Raw genomic sequence first — 23,482 nt, forward strand, 5'->3', positions numbered from 1 at the left:
TTTTAAAGTAAAATAGGTTTTAAAAAATTAGCAAGCTCAACATTAAGAGCATTAAAATAAAGTGCTACACATGACACTGATACTGAAGATAACACAAAAAGTTACAATAATAATAATTATTAATATTGTTATTATATATTTAATGATTTTTTAATTCATATTTCATTATCTCTGTTTCTGCTTTTTCACCTAACCTTTCTACAGGGTCACCAGTAGAAAAGACCTCTTATGGCGTTCTGTCATCCACCTCCATAGTCTGCTCTTAACACTGAATATTTTCTTCAGCAGCTTCCGCTCCAAATTTTCCATGAAAGACTTCATCTCTATTCCCAGGACAGGCGCTGCTTTCCTGATAAGCTTGTTGAGTCTGTTGGCGTTGGCTGCCTTCACACTGCTGCCTCACTCAAAAATATGTATTAATGTCTAACTAGTGAAATGCATTCTTAAAATGTTTTTGTAACAGACCAAACAAGGCAAATGAACAACAGAAGGGAAGTATGTATAAATCAGAAAAAAGTAGAGAAAAAAAAGAAGCCAAGTGAGTCAGTTTGACTAAATATACACAAATATCATAAGTTACAAATTCCTTTGCTTTTTAAACTGTACAATGAAGAAGGAAGTAACCTTAAATTGAGTAATGTTAGGGCAATGTTAGCTTTACTGTGTGTGTGTGTGTGTGTGTGTGTGTGTGTGTGTGTGTGTGTGTGTGTGTGTGTGTGTGTGTGTGTGTGTGTCGAACGTGGGGGCTCTCTCAGTGTGTATGCTGCTGCATATAAGAGCTGAAACAGGAGTGAAAGCCTGCACTCAAATTTACACTGGTTTTAAACCCTCAAGCGGCCGAGCAACTTTAGCGACTAAAATGAGCGAGTGTGTTCATTTATGACCCCATTATAATTTATACAGTAACACTTTTTAATTGCTCTGTTTGTGTTTATTTATTATTTCCTTTATCTATAGCAGAAATTCTGAAATATTTTGACGTAATTAATTATGGTTTTTAATTATTTTTGTTCAAAAGGAATTAAAATGTAGAAATAAAAATTACACAATCCTCGTCTTTTATATCTTACAAAACAAGGCAAGTTCTTTGTTTCAGTACTACTAGAAAAAAGACATTTTAAAACATAAGGTATGTGAGAGTTATTTAATACGATGACTGCATAACACTGATCAATAACAAATTATGATAAATTATCATAGTTTGACTGTTTTCCATTTCCTTCCCTTGTTGCTTCCATGCTACAAAATCTTAAACAACTTTGTTTGTAGATGTGTAATATTTGTAATATTTTATGCAGAAATACACAAAAGACTTCTGCAGTAAGTGCATCTTGCTCCTCGGGGTCTCTTAGCCATGGTTTTCTCCAAAACATTGAAATGTGGTGCTCAGGAGAGGAAAATTACAATAAAATCAAAGCCTTCATATTCAAAAATGTACATACACACATACAAAAAATATAAAAGTTGTAGGAAAAGTAGATTGACAAATTTATGGTATTAAACATTTTCAAGAATAAAACTTCCCAATGGCAGAATATATATATATATATATATATATATATATATATATATATATATATATATATATATATATATATATATATATATATCATTACTGCTTAAATTTAGCTTTGATCTTTTTTTTACCGTATTGATGGAAGTAAGTTAAATATTTATCTGTACATTAACATGGTGAATTTTAAATCAAACAATCAATATGGGCTTAAAATGCAGACTTTGAACTTTATTTGGGGGTTTTACAAAAAAAAATTACATCAACTGTTTAGGGATTACAGCAATTTGCTCTGCCAGGCCTTTACATCTTCTGCTGCTGCTTGTTTGTGGGTCTCTCTCTGCTTTCAGTTTTGTCTTCAATAACTGATGTTCTGTTAGGCTGAGAACAGGTGACTGACTTGGTCATTGAAGAATATCTCATTTCTTTGCCTTGAGAAACTCTTGGGCTGCTTTTGCAATATGCTTTGAGTCATTATTTATTTGCACTTTGAAGCACTGTCCGAGCAGTTTTGCAATATTTGCATGAATCTGAGCAGAGAGTATAGCCCTGTATACTTCAGAATTCATCGTGCTGCATCTATCAGCAGTCACATCATCAATAAAGACTAGTGACTTGGTTCAACTGGCAGCCATACGTGCCCATGCGATAACACTTCCTCCAGCCTGTCAACATAGAGAGACAGACAATCATTCACACTCACATTCACACCTATGGCCAATTTAGAATCACCAATTAGCCTAACCCCATTAACTGCATGTCTTTGGACTGTGGGAGGAACCCAGAGTACCTGGAGAAAACCCACGCAGACATAGGGAGAATATGCAAACTCCACACGGAAAGGTCCCAGTGGTGGATTCAAACCCAGGACCTTCTTAGTGTGAGGCAATAGTCCTAACCGCTGCCCCACCATGCTGCCCCACCATGCTGCCCCAAGGAAAGTCTAATTCTTTTTAATTATGCTGTACACATAAATACACACACACAAAAAAAATACTGCATGGTGTGTTTTTCAGCCTCCAGAGATAAATCCTGTAACTAATCTTGAAAGAACTGCTGTGTTTCTGAGTTTCCTTGATGTTTCTCAAACATCAGCTGTCGAGTCCTGCTTTGTCACTGTTTAGTCATTTTGGAGCCAGATGAAGCAGCATAGTCAGAGCATCTACTCTTTGAAAATGTTTGGCCTGCAGACTGCTGACGGATCCAGCAAATCCTTAACAGACTGAATGTGTTTTATGAGTCTGTCTGACCACAGTGTGTAATTAACTGCTGACTCATACCAGAGCTGTTAACACAGAACAGTTAGCTTTAGCAAGCAAGAAATAGACTACTAATTACAGATCCTTGGACATAAATTGTTGTGATAATTGTGTTCATTAAAGAGACAAAACAAACATTTTCTTTATAAAAAGGCAGAAAATGAAGCTTTGATAATCAGTCTGTGGTACTGGGCTTATGCCATAGGGAATTTCCATAATACAGTTCCCAGTATCCCACCCCAGTCCTGGTTTTACTCTATCTTTAATTTTAATTCCTAACCTCTGATTAGCTTGGCTCCCTGACAATGAAAGGAAAAGGCTGATTTAGAAGAAAATGTTGAATAAACAGTGTCACCTCATGCTTTGTTTCCTCCTTTCAGGCAGAGCTGCTCACCGGCTCTTCAGTAGCCAGTGTGGAGGAGGCACATCGGGCTGGTCAGGAGCTGCTGAAGCGAGGCTGCGGGTCAGTAATCATCACCTTGGGACCCCAAGGCTGCGTGGTGCTCAAGGCGGGGGAGTCTACATCAAAACATGTTCCAGCTCCCACAGTCACAGCAGTGGACACAACAGTAAGAATGACATATACTCTCCAAGTCCCTGACTAGAGTTGGGAATTAAAGTCAGTCCAAAAACCCCAGTATATTCAGCTCATTCTCCCACTATACTCGAGCTGGGTGATATATTCAAAGTTTTCATCAACATTGGTGATTGCCAGTATAGTCATCCCTGTACTCTGCCACACTCGCTTGTTGTGTAAAACAATACTTTTAAAAATAATAATTTATAACCTCTGCACAGCACCACAGGTGCACAAATTCATAGAGATGCTACGGTTAGGTATGCTAGTAAATGACTAGGGTCCAAAACTACTAAAAAGCCTATTAAAAATTGAAAAAAAAACCCATATAGAGCATATTGAATAGTTGGTTTCAATTGCCCAACTCTACTTCAGTTTTATTTAGCATCCCCTGCAATGTTTTTTTTTTTCTGACTTGCAGCAATCTACTGAAATTACCACTTAAAACTCAACACTGTCAGTCTAACATGAGAGGAGCAAACAACAAAACAGATCTGTAGTGCAGCTAATACTAACACAAACCACAACAAAACAAGCATTCTGGATGACCATTGTATGGTCCTGCTGTGCATATTTACTTGGTATTATGTCTTACTAAGAAAAAAAAAAATTAGCTAAATAAGCAGTAACGTACACCATAGCGTTATCTTTACCAGCGCTTACATTTTTTTGAAATTTGTTACAGATTTTTTAAAAAGTATCACCTCTGATGGTTAACCGTCAGTCAAATTAGTTTCTGTTCCAACATATCACATACTGTACAAGTAAAACATTTGACAGCGGAACTCTATAGGCCAACAGGTCATCGTTTCATATCAAGACACCAAAGAGATGCTTGGATTTTGCAGATTGATGTAGATGTTCAGATTTAATGAAATAAATACATAAATATTTTAAGTAGCTGACCCTGAGTTGGATAAGCCTAAGAGAATGGATGGATGGATGGATGGATGGATGGATGGATGGATGGATAGAAGTGAAAAAAAAATTTGTGAAATAGCGCTCTGATTATATGGGTAGCTGTTGAACTTGTTAGCTAACAGTATGATCAAATATGAAATATCCATAGCTAAAATTCTAAATGCAAAAACTGGAAATTATTAATTCAAAGTATAAATAAATAGAAAATTGTTAACTAAACATACAGCCAAGCAGTTAAAAATAGCAAGCTAAAGAATGAATAAAAGTTGGACATTGTTGGGTAAAGGTATGGCTAGCAGTCAAAATTATTAGCATAATAGATTGGATATATTGTTAAAATTACAAGGTTTATATATGCTAGCTAAGTTATAACAGCTAGCTAAAACGATAAAAAATATTGATAAAAATTATTTGAAAGTCAGGATAAAATATATAAAATTGTTAGCTAAACATAGCTACACATACTGACAAGTTAGCTCGCAATTTCAATAGATTTAGATTGTTATTTTAATATTTTTAATAATATTATTATGGAAGCTTGTTTCCACCACTGAATTAAAAAAATAAAAACTTCTGCCATCCATAAGTCAAAATTTCACATTAGTATTTGAAATTTTGAGTTGCATATCTTGAAATTTCAGCTTATTCAGAACTAACTCAAAATTTCAAGACACTCAGTGAGTAAGTCCATTGTGCCAATTGTAAAGTTTGGTGAAGGAGGGATTATGGTGTTCAGAGGTGGGAAGTAATGAAGTACAAATACTTTGTTACTGTACTTAAGTAGATTTTTTAGGTATCTGTACTTTACTTGAGTATTTATTTTTCTCAGTACTTTTTACTTTTACTCCCTATATTTTTACACGAGTATCTGTACTTTCTACTTCTTACATTTTCAAAACAGACTCGTTACTTTTTAACACGTTAGAGAAAAGTTTTTATTTCCGGTCAGTGCGCCGTCAGTCATCAAGCGATCTGAGCCTAAACGGAGGAATAATAACATATAAGAGACAATCGTACTGACGTATCGTTCATCACCGGGGCTTATCGGGTGCAAAGGCATTAAATATGCAAACCCATATAATTAATGTATCATTTATAGCGCTATAATCAGGGGTTACAGCGGGCCGGACCGAGTCCGTAAGTTGTGCTCGCGGCACATAAACAGCTCTAGCGCTACTGAAGAGGAGTGAGCATAGAGGGATTCACGTATGGAAGGTAAACGCAACGTTTGTAAATGCTCAACAAAGCAAACACACAGAGTGTGTGCAGTTTGTCACACAGTGTGTCTGCTAGCTAAAGAAGAGCTGCTGTATTTCAGGGAGAGCAAAGAGAAAGAAGTTCACTCAGAGATGGAGAAAGAGGACAGGAGAGGAAGAAGAGAGGTTAGAATTAAAGGTAAGGACTGGAAAATAAACTGAAGTATGCTGACTTTGTGTAATTCAAAGATTGTATGAAAATACTGCAGTTTAGTGTGTGATAAACAGGTCAGCTTGTTGTACTGTATTTACAGTAAAGCTCTGTGTTGGTGCACTTTGTGTTCATGGTCAGAGTTACAGGTTACATCAGTGCAGCAGAGATGAGTTTGAATCAAAGCTGCTGATGCTGAGATTCATTCACTGAATCCAGCATTTCTACACCCTGTATGCTGTCAGTGTAGGGGATGGAGATCAGCTAAGATAGCTGTGAAATACTGGGTTACATCTTTGTGAGTTCAGTTCATCCACACAGAGCAGTAAACCTCAGAGCAGCAGCAGCAGGTCAGCTGATCACAGCCTGCACATCAACATCATTTACTGCAGCTCACAATAGAAAGCTGTGGTTCTTCTCCCCATGCAGAGCCACTACAGCTGATAGGGTTCCTCCACCTTCTGAATCCCACTGTAACCCCTGAGTATCCTCATGTTTGTGTTTAGGTGGAGGCACAGTCACCCTCTACTATGGAGGACACAGAGAATAGAGCTGTGTTTAAAATTCCCTTCCACAGTTTGTGTCCTCCATAACAGATTCAAGTTGAGAGCATTCATTAGGATTAAAATTTAGATTGGAATAACATTTGTATTCTCATGTATTATTTTATATGATTGCAATAATTTGTAGTGAGGTTCAGTTAGCTTTACAGAAAAATAGTTGGTAGAAACGTCCTCCAAAGAACTACTTTTACTTTCTTACTTTGAGTAAATTTCAGAGCCTGTACTTTTTTACTTTTACTTAAGTAAAGAAGTTGAACCAGTACTTCAACTTTTACCAAAGTATTTTTTAACACAAGTACTTGTACTTCTACTTAAGTACAGAATGTCAGTACTTTTGCCACCTCTGATGGTGTTGGATTATTTTTCAGGGGTTGGGCTCGGCCCCTTACCTCCAGTGAAAGAAACTCTTATTAACGCATTAAAACATTTTGGACAATTTCATTTGCCCAGCTTTGTGAGAACAGTTTAGGGATGACTCCTGTTCTCTGACTGTTTCACTGATTGGTGACACACTTGCTTGGTGTTAGCTGTCACTGTGGTATTGTACCACTTCCTGTTTCTGGCACAGTGCACAGTGGTGTTTTTGTTTAGCTTAATCCGTGTGGCTTGATTTATTATAAATCTAGATAACGGCTTATTTCATAATGTAATCTTCACATGCTTTATCCAAAACACACTCTTTGATGACTAACATGTAAATTAAATTCTCAGTCTTCACTTTGTGTATCTTTAGGGCTATATAGCTATTAACTTAGCTCTTAGCCGAATCACTAACAGCATGGCATCTTATCTTCAGCAGTAATAACACCCGGTTATGTCAGTTGGAGGTCACTAAAGTTAAGTTGGATGCTGGGTTGAGACCAGGAAGCAGAGTTGCAGTCTTACATGCCTCTCTGCAGCTTCTCTCCTCCTGTCATTCCCCCAAAATGCCATCCCCATAGAGACTGTGTCAGCTCCCAGACCACCAAAAGAACAAACCAGAAATCAGCAAAAAAACAAATTTATCATAAAAATTCACAAGGCAAGAACAATATAGCATCCTCCACTGCATCAAAGTCTAAAACAGCTAAATGTGGATTATTAAATATTAGGTCTCTCGCTCTCTCTCTCTTCTAAGTCCTTGTTAGTAATTGATTTAATAATCAATCAATGTATTTATTTATTCTTCCTTATAGAAACCTGGTTACAGCAGGATGAATATGTTTAAATGAATTAACAACCCCGAGTCATACAAATTGTCAGAATCCTCGAAACACAGGTCGAGGAGGAGGAGTAGCAGCAATCTTTCACTCCAGCTTATTAATTAACCATAGACCAGAGTTTGAATTCATTTGAAAGCCTGACTCTTAGCCTTGTACACCCTAATTGGAAAATTCAAACAGAAACTGAACATTTAACAGTATTCCCTGAAAACCCTCTTCTCTCTGATCATTTCTTAATAGCATTTAAATTTACAATGATGGATTACACAGCAGTGGGGAATAAATTTAATTACAGTTGATGTCTTTCTGAAAGTGCTGTAACTAAGTTTAAGGATATAATTTGTCTATTTATATCCTCTTCAGTACCATGTGCCATTAAATTAGAGCATACACTGCAAGCCAGGCCTTCTCATCCAACATCAGTGTATGACCTCACAAATGTGCTTATGGAAGAATGGTCAAAATTCCCCTAAACACACTCCTAAATCTTATGGACAACTTTCCCAGAAGAGTTGAAACTGTTAGGGTGGGCCGCCCTGATAAAAGGATGCCACTCAAGTCCATATCAAGTTCTTTTTCATTTACCTCTTTTCACTCTGTTTATACCCCACTCTGCATTTAATCATGAGTTAATATTAATCTCTGTCTCTCTTCCACGGCATGTCTTTTGTCCTGTCTCTCTCCCCTCGGCCCCAGCCAGTCGTGGCAGATGGCTCCCCCTCCCTGAGCCTGGTTCTGCTGGAGGTTTCTTCCTGTTAAAAGGGAGTTTTTCCTTCCCGCTGTCGCCAAGTCCTTGCTCAGAAGGGGTTGTTTTGACTGTTGGGTTTTCTCTGTAATTATTGTAAGGTCTTTACATTACAATTTAAGGTGACTGTTTGTTGTGATTTGGCACTATATAAATAACATTTATTTAACTGAATGTGCATGTGAAGACAGACAAGTGAATATTTTTGGCAATATAGTAGAAGTCCCTCAGATAGAGCTTTGTATGTACAAGGTTTTAATCAGCTAATTGTTTGATACTAATAATAATGTAAACACACACATATATTGTATCCTTTTAAATCAACTATTTACTCAAATTTTATACTTAAAGTTTTGTTTAATATGCAATAAATTCATTCTAAAAGTAATGTAGTACCACTGTTCACTGTAAGTTCAGGTGTGTTTTTCTGGATATAGTTTTCATTTCAGAAGTAGTGTTTGCTCACAAGATGTTCTTTCCATATTAATAAAAAAAATGTCAAATGGAAACTGCAGTTAATAGGCAATCAAGCCCACTTCTAAAAGTAAGAAATATCACGCAATGCACATCAATAACAGAGGAAAAAAACAGTAATCACAGAAATTCCTCACACATGCATCCCGCTCCTCTAACCTTCATACTTACAGTTGCTCTGTTACTCAACCAGAACAGTTTAAGATAACTGGAGGATGTGGTGACCACTGGCTGTTTCCTCTAACCGATTTAAATCTTTAAAGGATGCCAAGTGCTGTCTGAGTCATTTCACACCATCCTCTGTGGCTTGTTTTCGTCACTACGAGCCTTAGGCCGATGTTTGCACTTCCTGCCGCTGGGGGTTTTGTGGTGAATGTGTTCTACCGACCAAATACGTCATCAGTCAGTGGCGCTAATCACGTCTTTGCTTTAATCGAACCTGGAGAGGTTTAATTGTTTGTGTGTAATGGGTTCGCTTGCACAATACTTCCCCCTGGGGAAGTATTGTGCAAGCAATTGTGCCAATGATGTGCCATCATTTCCAACCGGTAATAGTTAGAAACTATTACAAGCATGTGATTTGAGCTTTACATAAAAGCCACATCAGATCTTGTGAAAGTGAGGATTAAAGGCAGCCTTCACTTGCTATCCAAGGGTCACTTTTTGGTATTTCACAAACAAAGCGCTCACTTTCAAGCATGCACGGTCAGTGACCTCCTCCTCCTTCTTGTCCCCAAATTTTTAGAGCACACAGCCCCTTATTCACCACCTTCTCTCACCCCAATAGCCCTAGGAAGCACTTACACACCAGCCTTCCTCCTCTTCCATGACTCACCTCTTGAGCTTGCATCAGTCAGCAGAAAGCCTGCTCATGCCCCCACCTCCCCACCCCCGCGTCTCTCTCTCTATCTCTCTCTCTCTCTCTCTCTCTCTCACACACACACACACACACACACACACACACACACACACACACACACACACACGCACACACACACACACACACACACACACACACACACACACACACACACACATACCCCTCCTGCTCTTTGATAGGCCCATAAACTGTGTTGTGTTTAAGTCTTTTGGACATCATAATCCCTCTTCAGTAAGCCTCTTTTTGTTTTTACTGGTGAGAGGAAAAAAACAACAGGTTGTTTTCAACACAGTTATTCTTCTGAGCTTGTTCTGGTAACACAGGCCTCTTAGTTATGATTATATTGCTGGCTATTACTGCTTTGATTTTGTTTCTCTCTCTCTCTTTGTCCCTCTCTCTCTCTATAGCAGTAGTGACAGAGATGTTTTTGAAAGAAATGTGAAGCTTTGTTGCAGATTGGGAGTATGCAGCTACGCTACCAACAAACTGAGTCACTTGCGGTTTCTCGCTATTTTAGCTACTGTTCAGCTGGGAGCCGCAGGTGTCATGACCTGCTAGGTATTGTTAGAAACCGCCATCCTTGTCTTTATTCTAACTTGTCCCAGCTGTGTTATGTCAGATTGATTGATCGAGATTGGTTAACAAAGTGCTAATGAAAAAAAGGGTCACTTTTTGGTATTTCAGTAAATATTTCATGATCATCTCCTCGTGCAGCTGTCTGAAGAGCACTACTGGCTGAGTCTGGGCTGTGAATCTGGATGAATAATAAAGCAAATCCACTCATCTACTGCGGGTCTCCCCCATCCTCCTCCTTCATCCATTCGTGCCCCCCTTTTGTCTGAAATTGAGTACAGGCTTTCCCTCATGAGATCAGAGCCTTGGCTGTTTTGTGTGGACAGAAAGATGAGATTTAATGCACACACATAAACACACACACACTGAGCTCCAGTAGGACTTGGGTGGCCTTGGTTTCCACTGCTCCGGGAGGTCCACTGTGTAGGGAGAGAGGTAGACATTGCTATCTAAACCAGACATTACAGCGGTACAGTGGGTCTGGACACTCAAATTATTCCCAGTCTTCTCCAGGAGCAATTGCACGATTCCTTCCTGGAAGACCGAGGTAAGAGAATACCTCCTCCTCTTTAGCACTGCATTCCTTGACCCTGTAAACTCCCGGTCAGCATGACACAACGAAAAAAACTGCCACATCACCATGTTTTAATGGAGTGCACGTGCTTCAGCAGCTGCTGTTTGGCAGACCAGATGTTAGGGCAGACTTTCGAAAGCACTCAGTCATGTCAATCGGTGTTAAACACACAAAAGGCCGATTGAGGACTAAGACAAAACGCTGCGGATGGATCAAAGACGCAAGGGGCCCTAACTGGTCCAATTAAACACGCTTTTGATCTGCAAGTCTTACTGGAAGCTTCCGGGCGTGGAAGCCTCTGTGAGTCATCACTACCCCTCAGCCAGTCTTAGCTCTCCCCAGGGTGCCTTTCATTGACAAAGCTGTAGGTTTCAGGAGTTAACTGCAAATAACTCCATCTGTCACAGCAGAGGGCCTCTGGGTGAGAAATACCGTTGCTCGGTGCAGATTCTCGAAGGGTCAGTGGGTGCAGTAGACTGTAAGACGACAGACTTGTTTTAAAATCTGCATTTTCTATAGGCTTTCTTTTTTGTTTTGTGTTTTGTTTTTTTTGCGTTTACTGCCGCTCTTCACTATACAAAGATCAGTTGTCAATCAGAGCGTGTGGGCGCTGCTGTTGTCTTTGGATTTTCCGTTGATGGACACTGTTGTGTTTCTGTATGCACTCCTTTGTTTGTCTGTGCAACCGTGGCAGTGAGCAACTATTCAGCTGTTCTCTGTTTGTTCCCTCAAACACACACATGCACCATTTGTACTTCATGCTGCATGAAGCTTAAAAAAAAAGGCAATTTCTCAGTTTTATCCATGACAGCCAATCAGATAAAAGTGCTCATTGCAGGAAACAGAAAGCTTTCAGTGATTGTTATTGTTGGGGAGTAACAAAGTTATTAAAATGACAAAATAAAGGAAATTGTAATCTGTTATAGTTGCTGATAAAAAATATAGAACTAAATAACTCTTACTAATGAAACTGTTGGTCATAACATTTCAGTGTAGCAAGTCACACTAAAGCCACAAAATAAAAGGTTCATCCCATGAAAAATCAGCAGCACCCCTGACTCCCTAAGATTCAGCTGATCTTGAAAGGTGCTATAGAGCCTCCTAAGGACAGGAGATATCCATGCGAGATTTTCACTTCACTTAGGAAAGTGTGTTTTGGATAAATCTTCAAAGGTCATGTCACCATGTGGGATAGGTGACTGGTTATCAAAGTTACAGCATTTGAAAGGTCTTTTTTTTACCTGCAGTTTGACACTCGGCTCATCTTCTAGCCATGACTCCTTCTGGGTCGAAATAATTTTCTAGTATTGTAGTTTGTAACAGAGCTTAAATGTGTTTTTCAGCCCTGAAAATTTCATGTGCTTATATCCTGTATGAAGTCATGAAGGCTCAGAAATGCTGGAAAAAATAACACAAATTGAAAAGTGCTGACCCCTGTGTACTTTGAGGTCTGTTTCCATCTGTGTGAGTTTATTCTTCTTTTATTTTGAAGATTAAATCCTCATGTAGTTTTCTTTTGTTTCCCTCATTTGTTCTTTTCCCAAGACTTTTTAATAAGCCACAGGAATCCTGTAATTCAAAAGTAACCTTTCCCAAATCAGTTGGCGACCCATAAAATAATTAATATTTATTTTACTCTGGCTCCCCCACAAAAACAAACCGTAGAGAATTTCCACTTTTTTAAATTTGGTGAGCTTCTCGCAGACGTGTCTGCCACCCTGATTTCTAACTTCAGTGTGAGTACCAGCGGCGAACAGGCATAGGGGCGACGTGGAGGTCAAGACACGGCGGACGGGGGGGCCGAGCAGCGAGAGCATCACGGCTCATCCACGGCGAACGCTTGTGTCACTTGATTGACGGGCCTCCAGATCTAACCTTCACCAAAGTGTGTCGAGGGCAGCGGCAGCGAAGCTGAAGGGGGGAACGCTTGTCAACCTTGTTGTGCTTCATTCGCTTGATCCAGTAGCGTCACATGCCAGTCTCAGGGAAGGAGATGTTAGTAAGACTCAGAAAGGTTGGACAGTGGCTTGTACAGGCAAGTGAGCTGAAGTTTGGACTGGAACAGTGAAGTCGTTTTGCTTTAGTTATCACTAAATCACTCATCTGATTGTGAAAGGGCTCAAGGGACCATTTAACTCTTCTTTTAACTCATTTAATCACTGAATTAACACACTCATTTTTTTCCTCAAAATGTTTCCTTTCACAAATATTTTGAGATATCCTACAATAAAAAATGCAATATTTGTTTCCATCCACTACAACTGTATTCAGAATTGGTGCGTTAGGATAAACAGGTGTTGTTTTTTTCACCTCAGCTAAGCACATAAACCCTTGACTTTTTTGCTTACAAACGAAATGAAAATGTGCAGTGGAACCACAGGTTGTGTATACAAGATGGATGGCTACTTTCTGAGGCCTCAGCAATAGCATTTTGACCACCGCTATTTTTTTTTTTTAGCTAGAAGTGACCACATTCAATCAAGAGGTTAGAGTGCTCATTTAACTAATGCTACCAATATTTTTGTCTGTCTTTTTCACTCATTGCCTTTTTTCAAATATAATTTAGATCCACAGTAGTTCAGAATAGTGGACAATGATCACTGTCATTGGAGAAAGTTGTGTTTTTCTTTTTAAATTGAAGGGGTAATTCTGGCCATGTCGTTATGAATCCCTCCTACTGTCAAACAGCCAGCTTCTCAGTCACAGGTCAGAATGGCTGACTTTACTGTGCAAATAAGTGTTGAGTTCTCTGTGGAGAGGAGCTTGTTAGTTTCTGAGTGCAGGATATTGAAAACCAGGCAAGCAACACCTCAGTGTAGTTTATTGTGTAGACTAATAAAATACTACAATACCATACAATTTCATTTACCAAAAATGAAACAAAGACTTCTTGGACAGTCTGTACCACACAGCAAAACATACTATTGGTCAGATAATTCAAATAAAAATGCTCCAAAAAGGTATAAAATCAGTCCAGGTCCAGTTCAGGGCCTCCAATTAGCTGAAGTGAAGCCTAGCCGCCTGTGTCGGCACCCCTAACTTTGAGCCCTAACAAACTGCAGTAGCTGCTAAAAAGACAGATTTCTACCTTTAAAGGTACAGTCAGTAATTTGAGGTTATTTAATAGAAAAAAGGACATTGTACTCATAAATATACCTAGATTACTGTGTAATCTAGGTATATAAATGTGTAATTTCGTTCTGCATACATTTGGGTGTATAATGAATGACAATAAAGGTTGTCTACTCTACTACTCTACTGTCTAATTAGGTGTTCCGAGAAATTGATACGTTCTCATAAACTCATATTTAATTAAATAAAAATACATAGGAGTGGGCGCCCCCATGCTACCCTACCATATTTGAATACAGTAGCTGGGAAGGACATCTCCCTTCCAACTAATTGCGTTTTACGTATGTGGCTAGAGACCGGCCTGTGCCATGGAGGGGCGTTTAAATTTGTGGCTGCACCTCCAGACTCAAGATATTAAGGATCATATCTAAGTTTTATCATCTAAGAAGGGATCCTCTTCACCAGTGGAACAAAAACATGCAAGAAAGAGACAATGTTAGATCCACTTCAAAAACACTTTCACTAATGCCAGAGAACAGCAGCTAACAGAGGCAAAGACAGCAGTGCTTACCAACAACTCACTTCAGTATCACTGTCATCGGTCAGAAGTGAGCTTCTCTGAATCACTGACCCGTATCGGACTCCTTTCACAGAGTTTTACAGCCTCTCTGTTTTTGATCTGTTGGCTGACCTAAACATGTTTGTACTACAGCAGCCACCGTAGGTCAGATAAACACCTGAATTGGTGCATTATTTTTATTATTATAGTCACAATAGCTGGCATTAACTTCCTATTCATTTATTCATCCATCCATCCATTCGCTTCCGCACATCCTGTTAAGGGTCGCGGGGGGGGGGGGGGGGGGGGGGGGGGGGGCTGGAGCCTATCCCAGCTGTCATAGGGCGAGAGGCAGGGTACACCCTGAACAGGTCGCCAGCCTGTTGCAGGGCCAACACAGAGGGACAGACGACCTTTCACACTCACATTCACACCTACAGTATGGGCAATTTAGATTAGCCAATTAACCTAACCCCAGTAAGTGCATGTCTTTGGCATGTGGGAGGAAACCGGAGTACCCGGAGGAAACCCACACAAGCACGGGGAGAACATGCAAACTCCACACAGAGAGAGGGAGAGGCCTGGGCCAAGGTGGAATCGAACCTAGGCCCTCCAGATGGTATTCTAACTGTGAGGCAGCAGTGCTAACCACTACGCCACTGTGCTGCCCTCATTTATTCATTTATTCATGTTTGTGTTTAATTTATAAACACAAATATGTGTTTATATTGCAATTTATTTATATATTTTTATTGTATTTATATATTTATAATATTTTATTTATATATTCTGTTTTTATTTTTTATTTATATATTCTGTAATTTATTCTCAATTTAGTATTTATTTTCAAGAGATTGATGTGCACTAAATTATAAGATACTGACTGTTCTTTAAGTGCAATAAATGCAGTTTGTTTATAAAGTCAGTAAGTAATCGTGTTAATCATGATTTCAATATTGACCAAAATAATTGTGAATAGAATTTTTTTTCCATAATCGGGCAGCTATAATTTAGATACTTATTTTTTTAATTCATTTATTCATAAAGAATTTGGCTCATGTGAAACCTGTTCCAGCCGCACCCTTTTGTAGTGTGACAAGACAGAGGTGGTTGTTTTTGCACGGATTACTGGAACATCGTCATGCAAAGTGTCCTGTGGTTTAAAAAAAAAACAAAAATCATCTATTGTCATGACTATGAAGACTGAAATCTTCTAGTTTCTATCATGTAATCTTTTGGCCGCTACCATAAATCCTCACTCAAAAGTCATCTCAACCCCAACATGTTAACTGGGAGACGGGCCAAAGTCAAACCAGTGGGACCGCTTCTCCAAAGCCTCAAACGCAGGCTCCACTGTAGCCCAGCCCAGCTACCAGACAGGAGACATAAACACGCCAAGGGTTTAGACATGGAAATCCAGCAGGCCTGTGAAATGTTTCATCTCTGATCTCACTCTTTCCAGCATCTCTGCCGTCCAGGAGTCACACCAGTGGCAAGAACCGGGAGGGAGGGGTGCAGTAATGGTCAAATCAGAAGTATTATTTCGGGGGTTGCTGGGGGGTTTGTTTTTGTGCCATGTCACTGAATCATCACTTTGACAACAGCGTTACTTTGCAGTTGGAGGATGAGCAGGGGAGGCTCACAGAGGTGCTCAGTAGAGAGTGCAATGAAGCCTTTTGAGCGCCGATGTGATGAGTAATGGAGCGGGCTTGTGTGAACCAGCGTCGGGGGGCCATTTGTGGTTAAACATGAGCGTGTCGCCACATACCAATGTGCTTTTTCCCATCAGTGACTCCCCCACCACCACTACCCTCCCTAGACATCCCATTCCAGCCAACCCCCCTCCGGGGCGTACACAGCACATTCCTTTTTTTATCAATAGATGAGGGGTTGATTTATGTGCTCATGGTGATAACCAAAACCAGAGCTGCTGGGAGTTATGGTTAGAAGGCAGCCGCGTGCTACTCAGCTGACTTTTTAAAACAATTAGTGAAGGCAGGCTTTTCTTTCTGCAGTCATTTGATCAGATGATAAAAGATTCGATTAAACCACATTCTTCATCAGATATTAAAGGATGCTGGGAAACAGTCACATCACGTTTAAGGCGTTTCATGAGCGCCAGATTTATGACTCTGCTGGTTTTACGTGAAAGCGTTTAAAGCCCTTAATACGCATGTTTTGTTAAGGAGCCGACAGACACACTTTCACACAGGGCACACCAATAAGTCATCTCAAACTAGTTGCAGGCAGCAGTACAAGACAAACAGCTGGAAAATGCCACAGCACCCCCTACTGTTGACAGCTCAGTGAATTTAAACATGAAGCTTCTCCTCGTCTTCTAAGCATCATATTCACGTTCTTTCTGAAAAACAGATCGTAGCATTTTAGGACAACTTGAGGGACAGAAAAAAGTACCAATCTTTTTTTTTTTTTTTTCGCCTCTCACAGTGTTGTCATTGCAGCCTACATGTTTTTGGATGCTGCTGACTGACACAAAAGTGCAGGAATCAACCAACCAGGGGTACAATTCCTCCAGAGCAGGGGCGGGCAACTCCAGGCCTCGAGGGCCGGTGTCCTGCATGTTTTAGATGTGTTCCTGAGCCAACACACCTGAATCACATATAGAAGTCATTAGCAGGACTCTGGAGAACTTGACTGCATACTGAGGAGGTAATTCAGCCATGTGATTCAGGTGTGTTGGATCAGGGACACATCTAAAACCTGCAGGACACCGGCCCTCGAGGCCTGGGATTGCCCACCCCTGCTCCAGAGGGTTACGTCTGTAGCACCTGGGGGTGCATGGAATAATTAGCTCAACTAATCTTTAAAAAAAATAAGATTTGTGCAGAAAATCAAAGAACAACAGTGGAACTTCAAAACTAAAAGGTATTTTAAAAAATTAATTAGATATTAGCTAAACAGCTGATGCTACATATCACCTTAGTGGCAAGACACAGATTTACCACTCAGATAATTTAAGGCTGCTTAACACAATGAATATCAGTTTTAACGTATTTATAAGCCAGTGTCAGCTTAATTTCATGCCGGGACAGTCACTGAACATCATGACTTTAAAGGATTACTCTGGGAGGTTATTCCCTCTGGCTTATAGTTTTAGCATCAGGCACTTTTTAATAATTTTTTTAGACAAAGCTACAACTGTTCAGTATGTTATTCAATCTTTCATCAGTAATTGTTTGTAAACATGAAAACAGCTTGAAATCTTTAAACTGTAAAGCAGTAAAACTGTGATGTGACTTTAAACCTTAAAATGAATAATATGAATTTAAATGTCAGTGTGTTATTTTTTTAAGCCCCTTTTTTCAAGAAAATACTTTTAAGGGCCTGTAAAGATCCTTAAATGGCAGCAGTAGTACAGCTTAAAGTAATTTATAAATAGTTAATTTGTTAAAAGTGATGGATAAAATGCTGAAAAAGCTGAGTAATGAATAAATATTACAATGCACAGCTTACACTAATGAAAAAATAGCTCAATGTGAACCAAATGTGGGTTATATAAGGTGGCGTAAATGAAGCATAAATGTTGCCCTCTGCAACATTTATGCTTCATTTATGTACATCGGGGAATATTTACCTGAAATGCCAGTTAGCATTGGAACATTTAGCTAGTTTGTATTGCAAGTAAAATAAAAGGGATTTAAACTGCATAATTTATGTTGTATAAATATTTAAATGACAGTTTGTGGGGGGGGGGCTATTCTGCTCATTTCTTTATTGGTGAGCTACTACAGTCGCTTTGCATATTTCAGAGTTCAAACTAATGCTTATTTAATACTGAGCCACGTTGCAGCCCCTCAGTTCATTCTCTGCCTGAAATGAGCTGTTTTACCCCCTTCCAGCCTGCCTTAAGTGAGCTTTCTTCTGATTGGCTGCCCCTCATACACATCAGCACCATATTGGAAATAGCCCATCTTTGTGACATCATATAGAACCAAGCGTAGGAAAAACTGTCTAAAACCTGAGCTTGTGGCTCACAGGGATTACCTGTATATACTTGAAATTTTGCCAAAGTTTAACTGCAGCCCTGTTTAATCTGAGAGAAAATAATATCGCTTTAACCATTGTTGCAATGTTTCTTCGCAGGGTGCTGGTGACAGCTTCATCGGCGCACTGGCGTTTTACATGGCCAATAACCCAAACATGCCTCTGGAGGAAATGGCCCGCAGAGCCAATCAGGTGGCAGGAGTGAGCGTGCAGGCCATCGGCACCCAGACGTCTTTTCCCTTCAGATGGGACCTCCCAAATGAATTCTTCCAAGAGCTGTAGTAGATCCTGATGTTAAAGGACCACATCTGGATGGGGTCATAGAGACTCAACACTGACCCTTCTTATGAAATTTGCTGCTGAAGATTGCTTAAAATTGATTAGTAATAAGGTGATAATTGAGATTATTTATTGATTCAGCCACAACAAATATTTCACAAATGTTTGAATACATTCACCCAGTTTAAATAATGATTTTTGAATTAATGAACAACTTCAGATCATAGCAGTGGTGGTCCCCGAACATAACATCACTTTATTGGTTTGAAGTGTCTTTTACTGAAGCCCATCTGGAGGCCCCGCAGCACAGAAAGCAACACCATTTTTACCCATCCAGGAAGAAATACTCGGACAAACACATCAACCATCTGATTAACCTGCTGTACCATCCCCAGCAATAAAAATGGTGTGTTTAAACCTCTGCAAGTTCATTTTGTCCATCTGTGTGTGTGTTGGTGTGCTGCTGTTAAATCGATCTGATCTTCCTCTTCTCAAAGAACAGGACGTGCTTGTTCACTGCAAAGACAAAAAGCAGAAAGTAGGTGGAAGTCAAGGGTCAGTCCAAATGTGGGTTTTAGAATTTTCCGTTGGGCTGAACAGAAGAGGTGCGACCAAAACTTTCTGAGAACAAGTCCACCAAAATCAAAAACCTTAGCTGATTGAAATTTGATCTCACATTCAAAGTCAGAATCGTGTTCACCTCTGGACAGAAGTCACATTATACTACTGTCTCCCTGTACTTATGCACAGATCTCCTCCAGTGTGTCAAAATAGTGATCTTTCCACTAATGGGGCAAGTGGTGAGAAAACATTATTGATATGACCCAAAAACATGGACCACAGTTCAGATTGTTTGATCTGAATGTTCTCATTAAGGTACGCCAGGTTGCAGGCGTACCTTCCTGGTCTTGCGCCTGAAGTGGAATTCATGGTACCATGTTGATGTCTATTTGTACTTTGTGCAGTCAAAAAAAAAAAAAAAAAAAACAGCAGCATGTAGCCCAATGGTATGTAAGTCTATTTCCACCGATGAAAAAAAACACTTTTTACCATCTATAAGTCAAAATTTTGGGTTAACTCAAGATTTTGAGTTTCGGGGTTATTAAATCAAAATTTTGAGTTTCGGGTTATCTCAAATTTTTTTTGTTTTGTGCCCCCTGGTAACAGTACAATGCTGCAACACGAAGACGAGGGTCTGCAAAGCTCTATAAAGCACTGACAACTGTGCCAGTGCCCTAACACCTGCTTTTGGGCTTAGAAAACTATGAACTCTTCCACTGCTAAAAAGTGTTCAGTTGTAGCTATAGATCCAGTGAGGTCAGAGGTGAAACTGCAGAGGTCACAGTTTAAGCTTTCTGGATATGCCCGAGAAGATGATTGTGAACTGGAGGTTTGCCTAATTTAAAATCAGATAAGGCTTTTCACTTTGGGAAGAACACCACATATTTCAATACAGACAGTTTTCAAATTAAAAAATAAAAACCATATAATGTCTTATATGACAATAACGCACACCTAGTCATATGTGACTGCTTAGCCTGCTTGCAGATGTTAAGCTAAGGGAAGCCAGATAAGGGAAAGATATCCTGTGTCTGTGAAACTTGTGTTGAAGAATATTTATATGTGACAGATAGTGGGTCCTCACTCAGCTGATTGGTCAATTCTTACCAAATGGATCATGTTTGCGCAGCACCAGTTTGTCTCTGAGTCGGTTCCTCTTTGTGTTGAAGAAGTATCCAGTCCCTGCAGCGCTCATCATCTGCACCAGGATGGTCCTGACAGGTGGGCAACACACAGTGAGGTGACTGCCATCTCAACACAAGACACTGACAACAGGCCTCATTCATGAGTGCACACGCAGAAATGTTCGTACTCTGTGCACAAAATTACCACTGGATTTGTGAACCATGTGCATTGGCCAATTTTGTTTGCACCACCGAGTGTATGTTAATGAATCAGAATCAATCTAAATTGTCAGGCTTGTACTCGCTACCTGCAATTGGCCCAGGTAAAGCAAAAAAGGACTGAAGAAACTGAGAGAACGGTGTCTGGTGAGGAGGAAGACTCAGAAGGCGCATCCTTCCTGTTAGTCTAAAAGAAACAAAATATTTGAACACAGACTAGAAGAAAAAGAAGGAAGCAGGTGGAGAAAAAAAATAAAATGAGAAACTCACTGAAAAACCGAATAAACAAGTGTACTCCTTGTGCTGGTCCCAAGCCCAGATAAATAAGGAGAGCTGCATCAGGGAGGGCATCCGGCATAAAATCTTTACCAAATCAGACATGTTATGCTTGATCGGTGTAACTGTTCTAAGATAGCGTGGCTTTTATCATCTATTCATTCTTATGGCCTAAAGCATGAATTATACGTCTGTCCTCTGAATAGAAATAAATTCGGGTAAGAAAATCTTTGTGCGTAAAACGTCTGTCCGCAGGGTTTACGCACACATTTCTGCTTATGCACCGTTTGCGAATGAGGCCCAATGACTAAACTTTGTTTCATATAATCAATCAGTGCACTTACTTGGATTTTGCCTTCGCCACTGTAAAGAAAAGAAAGAACATGTATGTGAATCCAACAGTTATTGCTCAGCAGCACTCACAGAGTCACTGGATTTTAGTGGAAACTTACTAACAGCTAATCAGCACCAGCCCCAAAAGGTCCCAAAAGCTGTTATTGTTGGTGTGACTCTCCTAACCATCTGCATGAAATGAAATGCTACCCTTCGAGTAGCACAGGTGTTTTCTGGGCTTTCCAAACATCGCGTGTTTGCCGCTAGCTGTCCAGAAGCTACCTAATTCTCTAAGACACAACAAAACCCCTGAAAGCTCTAAGCACAAACTTAGAAATCAGTTTATTATAAAATATTGCACGATGACTGCTCACAGGAGCGGTTACATATGCAAGAGCAGCTCACGTTTTAGCGTCACCTGACCGCACAACAGCTTTTAGAAGAGCTCTGTGTACGCATGCTGTTTGAGTACAATAATTTATAGAATTAGATACTCACAGTTCACTGTGGTGAGAAACATTTTCCAAGTTTTGAACAAAATTTGTCTGTTACAACATTACTGTCCGTAAAGGCAGGTCACATTGACTAACTATATATCCGGTGAAAATAAAAACACTTCCGGGTCATCTTAAAGGCGTATTTCACTAAATAAAATGTAAGCTGTTGACCTTTTGACGGGTTTCTATAAAACTGATACACAATAATAATAATGATAATAATAATAATCAGAAGAAGAAGAAGAATCAGAAGAAGAATCAGTTTAAACTAGTAATATCAATAACTTATTGAGCACCGAGAGAAAAACATCCAGTTTGGATTGTCTTAGCCCAGAAAGGAATGAATATTTATATAAAGGAATAAATATTTATATATATATATTATTTAGATATTTTTGTAGTAATCCCCATTTAAAAGGTACTTGTTGGTAGTGATATTGGGATGGTGCCACTCCAATTCTCTTGTGGTTTTAAGGTGTGCCTTCGTCTTGCAGTTACAAATACATTTTCCGGTGCAGAATAAACAAGAAATCAGGTCTTTCTGGTCATCTTCCAAACGTTTTATTCATTGTCAAAATAAAGAGATGCAAGTGTGCATGATGAAAAACATCATAGTTTTTAACCTCAGACCACAATAATAGGGGTTTATATTTTAATCTTTGACACTGATAGAGCAGCTTTGCATTATTGAGAATTCAAAACAATCAGTATTTATCTTCTAAGACATCCACTGTTTGAAAAAAAGCTGTTTCAGCTATTACAATTTTAAGCTAACCCTATTCTGATTGGCTACCCCTAGCAAACAATGAGGTCCCCGGGGCATCTGTGCTGGTTTACATTTGCTGGGAGAGAAAATGAAAATTTCTAAGATTAGTCGTCTCAGGTGCCTCCCAGATAAACTAAATGTAGGATGTTACTAAAACACAGAGACCTGCTGTCTCTCTGTGTTCCAAATCTGGCACAACTGGTCAGCATCTGCTTGTTAATGAGCCTGCACATCCAGCCCAAGCACCAAGTGCTCCTTTTATTTGGACCATTGTGCTCTGTGTTGTGTGGTTGCTAGGATTAGTGCTGTTCAGTATAACTGGAAATGTGTGTTTTGAAACAGACTTGTGGCAAACCTGTAAAACCATAGTTCCTTGTCCTGTTGTGTTTTAGTAAATCTGCCTTTGAGACAGAGAAGCTTTGTAGGGGTTCTCTGACATTTAAATTAAACACCTGTCCCTCTGTTTTGTGGCTAGCTGGAGAGCTTAGGTATTGGAGTTTTTCTAACCTATAGCTTAGCTTGTGTTTGTTATTTTGGCATTGGAGACCCTGCAGTCTATTAGTTTCATTTTGCTCATTTTGCTTTCCCTTACCTGTATTAATTTTGTACATTTTCACTGTGTAAAAAAACATTTTTTCACTGAGTTGGAGCATCTTAAATAGCTTTGATTTGAGGTTTAAGATTTGCTTGGACCTACCTTTTTACATCCTGTGCCACTCCAGACTTCAAGTAAAGCTTTTAACATAACTGGGGGCTCGTCTGGGATTGGGATCTGTTACACCAGAACCAAAAATCATTCCCTGTGCAGTTTACAGGTTTTTGGCAGAATTTCATCTGAAGCCAACTTTCCTAACTCCTGCTGAAAAAATACAATAAACATGAAGGGAAGCTAGAGTTTGTTCAGTAGTCTTCTTATACTCATTACTAACTATTATTTTAGCTTTTGCCTGCTATTCATCTTCAAGTTTCAGTAGGGATGCATCCAAAGATTAGCACACCTCTTGTGAAACTTGCTGTACTCTGTCACTTCATGCCGCTAGCACCTTTCTATGCCACGAAGAATTAAGACAGCTCTGAAGGCAAAAGTAGGTCCAACACAGTAT

The 23,482-nt window shown here is 39.5% G+C and overlaps 2 protein-coding genes across 3 annotated transcripts in view; one reads left to right on the forward strand and one right to left on the reverse strand.

Annotated features, from left to right (window-relative positions):
• rbks (ribokinase) overlaps positions 1-18,723 on the forward strand; it is a 65,961-nt gene extending 47,238 nt beyond the window's left edge. For both annotated transcript variants that reach the window (XM_030718722.1, XM_030718723.1), the window contains exons 8-9: positions 3,153-3,341; positions 18,424-18,723. In XM_030718722.1, coding sequence (XP_030574582.1) covers positions 3,153-3,341; positions 18,424-18,606 — 372 coding nt within the window. In that variant the 3' untranslated portion in view covers positions 18,607-18,723. The remainder of the gene's footprint in view (positions 1-3,152; positions 3,342-18,423) is intronic.
• A 110-nt stretch (positions 18,724-18,833) lies between these two features.
• On the reverse strand, positions 18,834-21,753 carry mrpl33 (mitochondrial ribosomal protein L33). Its single transcript, XM_030718725.1, has 4 exons — positions 21,615-21,753; positions 21,128-21,146; positions 20,272-20,378; positions 18,834-19,119 (listed from the first exon to the last, which is right to left on the reverse strand). The coding sequence occupies exons 1-4, from the start codon at positions 21,634-21,636 to the stop codon at positions 19,070-19,072; spliced, it is 198 nt and encodes a 65-aa protein (XP_030574585.1). The 5' UTR covers positions 21,637-21,753; the 3' UTR covers positions 18,834-19,069.
• Positions 21,754-23,482: the final 1,729 nt, after the last annotated feature.

The sequence above is a fragment of the Archocentrus centrarchus genome, chromosome 22, assembly GCF_007364275.1.
Source record: "Archocentrus centrarchus isolate MPI-CPG fArcCen1 chromosome 22, fArcCen1, whole genome shotgun sequence".
NCBI classification, from domain to species: domain Eukaryota; kingdom Metazoa; phylum Chordata; class Actinopteri; order Cichliformes; family Cichlidae; genus Archocentrus; species Archocentrus centrarchus.